The sequence below is a fragment of the Gopherus flavomarginatus genome, chromosome 6 (genome assembly GCF_025201925.1).
Source record: "Gopherus flavomarginatus isolate rGopFla2 chromosome 6, rGopFla2.mat.asm, whole genome shotgun sequence".
Classification (NCBI taxonomy): Eukaryota; Metazoa; Chordata; order Testudines; family Testudinidae; genus Gopherus; species Gopherus flavomarginatus.
The window spans coordinates 24,120,968-24,130,854 of NC_066622.1; the positions used below are offsets into that span (position 1 = coordinate 24,120,968).

Here is a 9,887-nt window from a genome sequence, read left to right on the forward strand (position 1 = left end):
CCCTCCCCCCTACATTCTCTGGGACGCAGCCTGCAGCCATGCACACGCACCGCGCCCTATAGCGATGATCTAGGGCTCCTGCCCCCTCCCGAACCCCTGTATTTTAATATAGGTACAAGCAGCGCCTGAGGGGAGGGTGGGGCAGAACTCTAACCACCCCGGACCCAAACTGGGTGACGCCGCTCAACCGCCCGGTGGGGTCCTTCTAGGAGCGGGGTCCCTGCCGCGGAGACCCCGGCTTCTCAGAATCTCGGCCCCTCCATATCGGGCGGGGACCCCCCTGGAAGCGTCTTTCTTGCTCCGTGCTGCTGCAGCCGACCACGTGAGGGCGTCCAGTGTGTTAGTTACAACAAATTATCCCCAGGACAGCAAAGCCGCCGTGGACCCCCGGCACCCGCAGAGGGGACCCAGCCCAAGACCCCCCTCTTCGCTACCCGGCCTCTGGGATTGTGCGGCCGGATAAGTCCGCCTGGGAGGCTCAGACCCCCCTATTCGAGGCGCCCCCCTCCTCTGTCTCGCCGCAGCATAGGGTGTGCTGTTTAAATCGCTTCTCTGGGACCTTTCTCGGGCCCAGAGAGCCCCGGCTGCAGGGCAGTGGGGTCAGGCACCGTCAGGAGCAGGGTTTTGGGGGGCCGCCTCAGCACTGGGGTGTCGGACCTGGGAGCAAGAGCCCCGCAAAGGGGCTCCAAGAAGCACAAGTTGGAGCTGGCCCTGGCCCAGGCTGTTGTTGTTCTCAACGTGGTCCGCCCATTGTGCATATAAAGGGTTGCCTCGGAGCCCGCCCAGGCAGGCAGGCGGATTGCATCTCTGAGAACAGAGCTTCCCCTGACGCCGGCGCCCGCAAGCCAGCCCGGGACAGCCCCAGCTCTGTGCACCGGTTTGCCGCGGCATCGATCGGCCTCTTTCCCCTGCAGTGTGCGCAGTCCCGGCCAGCATGTCGGTGGAGTTGGAAGAAGCCGACCTGCCTCTGACTGAGGCGGAGGAAGCGCCCCTAGCCCCGGAGAAGAAAGGGGGCGCCAAAAAAGCTAAGGGCGGGGGCTCGTCCCTGTCTCCCTCCAAAAAGAAGAAAAACAACAAGAAGAAGAACCAGCCGGGCAAGTACAGCCAGCTGGTGGTGGAGACGATCCGGAAGCTGGGCGAGCGCAACGGCTCCTCGCTAGCCAAGATCTACAATGAGGCCAAGAAGGTGTCCTGGTTCGACCAGCAGAACGGGCGGACCTACCTGAAATACTCCATCAAGGCGCTGGTGCAGAACGACACCCTGCTCCAGGTCAAGGGCACCGGCGCCAACGGCTCCTTCAAGCTCAACAGGAAGAAGCTGGAAGGGGGCAGCGAGGGGAGCGCTGGCAGCAGCGCCCCGAAGTCCCACAAGAAGGCTGCAGCCTCCACCTCCCGGCGGGCGGACAAGAAACCGGCCTCCAAGAGCAAGAAGCCCGAGAAGAAATCGCACAAGAAAGGAGCCAGCGCCGCAGCCGCCAGGAAAGACAAGGGCAAAGCCAAGAAGGCGACCAAGAAAGCCGCCTCCCCGGGGGGCAAAAAGGTCAAGAAGTCTGCAAAGCCCAAGGCGCTGAAGAGCAGGAAGGCATGAGGGGGGGAGGGGGCAGGGCGCCCCCATCGCCCCACCACGCTGGGGCGGGGAGAGAGAACATTTCCCCACCCTTCCCCCCACTCCAGCTCCCCAGGGCTTGGAGCCCTAAGACAGACTCTGCTCTGAGGACAGACCCAGGTTATCCGCGTTGTATTTGTATTGCTGGCCTCGCTCTGTAGCCGTCGCCGCGGGCAGGGAAATGGGGGTTAGGGCTGCCCCAGCCTCGCGGCCCATCGCTCTTGTTTTCTTACTTGGCAGCCCCCGAGCCCCACCCGTGAAGGTTTCTGTCCGCCCCCGCCGCAGCCCCAGATTTACAGGGCTAGGGCCCGCCCCCCGCCTAGTTTCCATAGTAGCTATTTTTCATAAGCCTCTTCGCTTCTATTTTCCCTGCTCCACCCCCGGTAGGGAGCGATGCCACGTGGGTCCCACAGGTCCCGGCGCTGGTTCGCTGTAGCGGGGGATGGGGTGGGTTTTTGGCCTACTTTAGAATTTTTCGAACAGTGGCCACGCCCTCTATTGGTTCTCGCCCTGGCGCCATGGAAACGGCCAGTTCGGCGCCAGTTCGTGCTGATGGCGCCTGGGTACCTCTTAAAGGGCACCTCCCCCAGTTCGGTGAGCCGCGGCACGGCAGGCGGGCAGTGCCTGGGGGCTGTGTGCGGGACCGCTCGTCGTTAGCAGCAGCGGGGCTGCCGCAGCCTTGCGAGTCTTGTACCCCTACTGCGGGGTGACGCTGGTTGTGCGCGTCCTGGGGGGGCGGCGGCCCTGCCCATTGCGGCCCCTCCGCCGCCGGAACGCTTGTACCACGTGTTCAGGGTTCAGAGTCAATGGCCTTTTTTGTTGTTGGTCAATAAATTGTTTAAACCTTTGACTCGTTTTCTCCGTGTGCGCGGGGGGATGGGCTCGGGGAGCGGACCGGCGCTTAGCGGGGCGGGGCGGGGAGAAGAATGGGAGCGGATGGTGGACCGGCGCTTGGGGGGTGGGTAACGGACTCGGGGAGTGGACAGGCGCTTTCCTGGGGCGCGGGGGAATGGGCTCGGAGCGGACCGGCGCTTAGCGGGGGGATGGGCTCGGAGCGGACCGGCGCTTAGCGGGGGGATGGGCTCGGGGAGAGTTGGCGGGGCGGGTCGCTGCGCTTGGCGCGCCCCAGCGGAGACGGTCGGTGAGGGGTGGGGAGAAAGCGGCTGCGTGTTCGGGGGCAGCAGCCTCGGGCGGGGGGCTTTGGGCCATGCCCCTCCCTATGTTCTGTCCCTGCGCGGAAGGGGGGGCTGGGGCTGTGTGTGTCGCGGCGCAGGTTCGACCTTTCCCCATCTCCTGCCCCCGTCTCCCGGGGGGCGAGCTTCTCCCCCCCACCCCGCCTTATGCTTGAGTGTCCCGTCCCGGCTAGCTCGAGGCTGGTGGGAACCGGTTTAAACCTCTGCCGAGCCAGCGTGGCGGGGACTGGCGCATCAAAGCGGCTCCGGGCTAGAGCGACAGCGGGGCCATTTCTTCCCCTGGGTCTGGTCCTCTCCCCTCATCTCCCGCCCAGGACCGAGCCACCCATTCTGATAGAAACCGGTGACCCTGCCCTAGCCCCCTGCCGTGTCCAGCTGGGGAGCTGCTGCCTGGCGCCAGGGGCTTTTGTATCCCGGGGGCAGCCCCTTGTCAGAAACCCACGTGGGCTGTGAGCTCCTTGCTGTGGGCCTGGGTGTGGGTGCAGCTTTCCACCCACACCTGTGTCATTTGGGCTGTTTGCTCTCAGGGAGGGTAAGAGCAGGGCCCTGACTTAGATTATGATCTTCTAATTGTCCAGCTGGGAGAAGGGGCAACTTCTGGGAGTGGTGTGGGGTAGGGCAGGCAGGGAGCCTGCCTTAGCCCTGCTGCCTCACCAAGAGGGAGCCAACCAAGGTAAGCACTGTTCAGCCAGAGCCTGCACCTCAATCCCCTGCCCCAGCCCTGAGTCCCCTCCCAGAGCTTGCCATACACACCCCCTCTTGCATCAGGCTCAGCCTGGAGCCCCCTCCCGCACTCCAAACCCCTAGGTCCCTGTCCAGAGCCTGCACCTCTTCCCCCACCCCTGCCTCAGCCCAGTGAAAGTGAGTGAGGGTGTGGGGAGTGAGTGAAGCAGGGCAAGGGTGTTTGCCAGCTCTCTAAAGCCAACGCTACACCCTTCCCCCCCCCCCCCCCAAGCTTTTTGCTGCCCACTCCCAGTACAGTACATCCCCCCCTGCACCCAGCTGAACAGCAATTCCAAGGCTGCAGGAGGGAGGGGGAGGAGTTGAGCAGCAGTGCCAGAGGTCCCAGGTATGACTCTCAAACCTCCTAGATTACCCTCAGACTCCAGTTTGAGAACTGCTGTTACAGAGCCTCAGAAAGATGGCTGGGTCCGAGGCAGAGCTGCTCTTTAGCATAGGTGCCTGTACAGCACAGAGTGTTATGCCCTTACTTGCAGCACATTTATGTCAACTACAAGCTATTGAAAAGCGGTCCTAGGCACACTGGTTACAAAGAGTGCAAATGCTTCCAGCCCTTCACTCACTGTAAAGTAGGATGACACCATTTCCTGAAAGGGGATTAGGTCAAGTTTAATGACAGTTTAGAGTAGTTCTTGCAGCTCTGCTGCCAGGTGGGACAGTGAGGAAGAGAATGTCCCCCCATTGCCAACCCCATCAGACTTCCCCCGCCCCGCCTCACCAAAACAAAGGCTACTACAGACTGCTGTTCACATTCACCTTTAATTGAATTAAAGAGGTAAAGCCCAAGAGGACGTGACTGCTGGATAATGCAGCAGCCCCACTACTACTAGCTTCAGCTTGCTCTACTGAGCATGCTTTCTTGGTGTGTGGTAGTTAGTAAATTGAATGCCCTCACATTCTAAGCACAGCTTTGTATACCTGGGAATAATCTTTAAGAAACTAGGGCTTAGATTCACACCCATGCTCCCTTCCCACAGCAGCATCATCATAGCCTGCCTCTGGGCTTAGCAGAGGTCACAGTAATCATAACTTATTGTAAAGAGTTCAGCTAGCCGTAAGGTGAGGACTGATGCCCTTTCCTTGTTACTTGTAAGCAGGACTTTACAATTGGAACAGTAGATTTGTCCTCTAACACTACCTTACACATACACCCCCACTCAGTACACTATTTGCCTACATGGTCCCCATCAAATTGAGTGAAATTGATTATAGCTCAACTTCACTCGCTATAGAGTTTTGTCTTCACAGGCTAGGTTTTAAGCCTTTGCCCATGCATCTTACTCTCAGCACTTTTGCACTTCACTGATTAGTGGTTCAGTGTAACAGACTCATCATTCCTAATAAAACATGAAAGACATCCATGCAGAACTTTCCTTAGTTTGGAGCCCAGGAATAACACAGAATGGTTTTTCTATGCATTGTTTTTTTGGAAGGGTATGAGCAGGATATTTAGTCTACGGCTGCCCATTTACAGCCAACACCAGTAAGGTTGCTAAAATGTGACGTTTTCAGAGATATAAGCCAATTGCTTCAACCTCACCCTTCAAGAGCAGAGCCAGAGCACCTAAAAAGGGAAAGCTAGAGCATAAGCAGCAAGCTTTAAGCATTTCCCTTCCTATACTATAACAAGGCAGAAGAATTGATGCCCAGGAAGAAATGCACTCATCTCTTGCTATAGCACTCCCTTCTCCTATCTGCTTAGGTTTTTAATCATGGCACTCGGCAAGATTTCATTCCAGCCTTTTTATCCAAGATCCTTTCTGGGAAGCAGTCTACAGAAGCTGTAATAAAATGCAGAAAAAAAATAAAGAGTGGGTAGCAGATATCTAGGAAATAGAAAAGATGAGTGCAGGACACCTAGCTCTCAAATCCTATGTCCAACTCTCATAAGACTTGGGGTTACATGACCTCTGCCACATCAAGAGTATACTGCAACAAGCAACCATGTTGCATGCTGTAAGATGGACAGCTGTGGACTATTACAGTAGAATATACTTTTGTATATAAAGTAGGCTCTAGTCAGGACTCATCTAGGAAAGGAATGTGAGAAAGCAAAAATGAAGAAGCTGAGTAGTGTGGCTAGCAGAAGGAAAGTCTCTTACTCATTTGAAGTGCTACAGGTATCTATGGTCTCCTGTAAATAAGCATCTTCCCTAGCTATAAACTCCAGGCAAAAAGGAAGCCAGTAATCATTAGTCAGAGGGGTATCCGTGTTTGCTGATTTTACAGATCCAGACAGAGTCCTGGGGCATCTTATAGACTAACATGTATTGCAGTATGAGCTTTTGTGGGTGAATACTGACTTTGTCAGATGCATGTTGTGGTGCAGCCGATGAAGTGGATATTCACCCACGACATGCATCCGACGAAGTGGGTATTCACCCACGACATGCATCCGACGAAGTGGGTATTCACCCACGAAAGCTCATGCTCCAATACGTCTGTTAGTCTATAAGATGCCCCAGGACACACTGCTGCTTTTAGTAATCATTAGGTGAAGGAAAGTACTGTGTTCGTGTCAGTAATCAGAACTTGTTTGAGAGTAACAAGCTTTCAGGATCTAAGGGTCCTACTAAAATCTGGTTTTGGAAAGACTGTGGGATAAAAATCTTCAGAGGCCAGCTCCTGCAGCCAAATGTTCCTGGAAATTAGAAGCAAAAGAAGGGTGTGCTACTGAGTGATAAAGGCAGAAAATTTTTCATTAGAAATTCATCTCTTTTCTAACATTGAAGACTATAGTGACCAGAGGCCTAGCAACATTACAAGAGTCAAGAGAACAAGAGGGATTTTTAGGTAGGCCATTGAAAGTTCTGTGATTTGAGTTCACTTTTTTATTTAAGCCTGTTTAACTCTTAGGTTTTCTCCAAAATGTTGATCAAATGTTAAAAGATTCAACAACCCTATTCCTGGTCATGTAAGAGGTAGGGAGCTCAGGATATCCATCCAAGATGTTTTTCCTCAAAAACAGGGGAACCAGATGAGATATTCCTGATATTTACGGGCTAGTCTACAGGGGAAGTTGCACCAGTTTAACTTTAAACATTTTCAACCAGCGTAATTAAGCCAATGCAAACCTCTACATGTTCACTTAAGTTTGGTTCGAGTGTAACTTATTGCACTTTAAACTTAACTCCATTCCCAACAGACTTATTAAAAATCAAAAGAAGCCACTTACATCAAAATAAGCTTGGCTACAGAGGAATCTGCACTGCTTTAAATTCACATATTAGGTTATGCTGCTACAGCTTCCCCATGTACACCTAGAAAACCACCCCAAAAAAAAACAAACCAGCAACAATTTAAAAAACAAGCCACCCCAACTCCCCACCCAGCCCACCTGTTGGGCCTTTCCTGTAGAGTATAGAGAAACAAAAAGCCAAAGAGGCAATACAAACCCAGTTTAAAAAAAAAAAAAAAACAAAAAAACCAAACCTTTGTGACTGATCTTTAAGTGAACTTAGTCATCACTCTTTTCTGCCCGAAAGCCCTAGCAGGCAAGTGTGTCATAAAAAGGACTGGATGGCTTCCTGACTAGGTGCTCATCTCATCATCACTGCTTTAAATCTAGCCCAGGTTAGCAGTAGTTGTAGAAAAAGAGTCCTCTGAGTGAGCTTATTTCCAGGGGCTCATCAGTCTGAGAATTAGTACTTTCAGTCCAGTTCATAGTTTAAATTATTTGCGTTCCTGACTGGAACCACCTCCCACAAGTTCTAGGTGATGTTAGTGTGCGCGCATGCACACACACCCTTGCTCCAAAGAACTTCCAATCTAAAAAAAGACATGAAAATCTGGGTAGCCAACAGAAAAGCAGAGCTCGCTGGACTTACAGCATGATTCCATTCCAGTTTCTCCTTCACTTGATGACCCTGCCAGTTTCCCTAATGTTATAATTAATAAGGGCCCCTGATTAAATCCATACAGAAATCCAACACACACACACACACACACACACCCACCCACCCCTGGGCATCAGCAAGCTCTGGGTAAAGCCCTAGGAGCTTACCTCACAAGAGCACTCCCCCCGTCACCTGCAGCAATGGTTCCTGCAGACCAGGGCAGGCCCATTGATAGGACAGCATGGAGAAGACAGTTACTGCAATTACACATGGAAACCCAAGTAATGGACCAGGACTCCATTGTGCTAGGCCCTGTACCAAGAGAACAAAGAGTTTACTGTATAAAGACAAGAGATGGCAGCCAGAGGCAGACACGGAGCACAAAGAAACAATACAAGACTTGCACTGTCACTGGCCTTGGTGTATACAATCTGTGGGCAGACAGGACTGCAGTCTACTACACCATCACAGCACAGAAGCAAAGTAAATGACTAGATGGAAATGGTCCTTCCTTTACATCAGAGCCCTCTGATTTACTGCCACAACTTGTGCTCCTTGTTATACAACTATACAGAACGGGGAGGGGTGAATTCTATTCTATCAGCTAAGTTTGATTACAGAATCTTTGTAATTGACATGCAGAAGAACATAGCTTGATTTTCAAATCCCAGGTGGAGTTGCACAGCTGGGGGATATAAACCTGCAATCGCAGAGAAGTTAAAACAAGAGATTTGCTAGGTTATGTCAGTCACTTCAGTGCATTGTCCTAATGCAATTTTCACTATTACCATCTGCCAAGGTTATTGTGGTGCTATAAAAGGAACACATTTAGAAGCAAGTCTGGGGTAGTTTCCTTAGTCACTAGGGCCCAAATCCTCAAAGGATTACAGTGGCAGTTGGGTGCCCAAACACAGTGGGAGCTAGGTACCTAATACCATTAAGGATCTAAACCAGACAGTCAACAGGCCACCAATTATTTGACTATGGTCAAATACGGTCAAGTATTCCAGAAAGAATGACCTGATGTAGGCAGGAGCCTACCTTTTTGACTGTTTTGCATTTTTCTGAGTTAAAATAACTCAGTTAACTTACTAGGCTTAACTATTTAAGGGTAAGTCTATTGGAGACCATAAAGTCTTACTCTTAGTTACTGTTTTAAGAAATCAGTGCTTTCAAATATTTGACTTGCCCAACCCTAATCTGGGCCCAGATGACAACACACATTTTTGTAGAATTTAAAGGATGTTATTAATTTGAAATCTAATCAGTTTTAGAAGAGTTAGAAGCAGTTTCAGTTGCCAGACTTGTCCAATACTCTTCTGATCACTGGGGTTTTTTCTGTTAATGGAACTTTTCTTCTCCTGCATTGCTATGTAAAATAGCTTCCTGCATGTATTTGTGGGTAACTGTGCATAAAATGCTGCCAAATGCACAGGGCAGACTAAAGGAAATTGAGGAAAACATTTTCTTCCCTCTTTGAGCAATAAAGAAAATCTCATGGCAGGCTACCAGCTGAAGTCTCAATACTATAAAAAGCTGACAGTTAAAAAAAATACAAGTTTTTAAAGTAGGTTTGGAATCCAAAATTGCACAGTATTGTTATTTGACTAGTGCGGACTGGGATAGAGTTTAAATACCCACAAGTAAAGTGTAGCACTTACCTGTGCTAAAGCCAAACCCCAGCTAATAAAAAAATAAATCACCTGCTTTTATCAACTGTATCTGTTAAGAACACATCAACCTGCCTTCCACTGGATGCAGAGCACAAGAGAAACCAAAATGCTTTCCTAAATTGAAAGAGCCAAATAGGTGGTTAGTCAGGCACTTCTGACACTTACCTAGAATTTAACAGGCAGAAGGCCCAGTGGCAGGTAATGTTTTCATTATTACCCCCTTCCTCCACTGCCAAGTTTCCAACCCCCATTCCTTCAACAGTTTGTCTGTCTCTCTCTCACACACACACACACACACACACACACACACACACACACACACACACACACCCCTAAACTGTAAGCTCTTCACAACTGGGACAGCCTCAGTTGTGTTTGTTTAGTGCCCAGAGCGAAGGGGCCCCAATCCTTACTGGTGCTATTGGCATACAAATAATTAAGTTGCTCAATAGCTTCTATTTACAGGCTCTTTAAAAGACAACCAGCATTTTTTTTTTTCTTTCCAAGCTTGCCTGCATCCTCTCCAGGGGCGCTGGAACAATTTGTACAATGGGGGTGCTGAGAGCCATTGAACCAAACTGTAAACCCTGGATAGAATGGAAACCACTTCAAGCCAGGGGGTCCAGCACCTATGGTCCTCTCGCCCTGCACCCTTCTCCACCTCACCCTGTTTTCTTTCAATTGCCTCCCCGCCCATGGAAGAGAAAGTCAGGATTACAGTCTTAGTCTTGCCATTCCTGGCTTTGCAGATTGACATCCTAGATGGCTCCTGGCACATATATTGTGAGCTCTCCACCTAAGTACAAGTGGAAAAGGGTATATGAAACTTAAAAACTAG

The 9,887-nt window shown here is 51.1% G+C and overlaps 1 protein-coding gene across 1 annotated transcript in view; it reads left to right on the forward strand.

Annotated features, from left to right (window-relative positions):
* Nucleotides 1-2,454, forward strand: part of LOC127053580 (histone H1.10) — a 200,927-nt gene extending 198,473 nt beyond the window's left edge. The window contains exon 2 of the mRNA XM_050958540.1: nt 813-2,454. Within this exon, the coding sequence (XP_050814497.1) occupies nt 935-1,588 (654 nt within the window). The 5' untranslated portion in view covers nt 813-934 and the 3' untranslated portion in view covers nt 1,589-2,454. The remainder of the gene's footprint in view (nt 1-812) is intronic.
* The last annotated feature ends 7,433 nt before the right edge of the window (nt 2,455-9,887 follow it).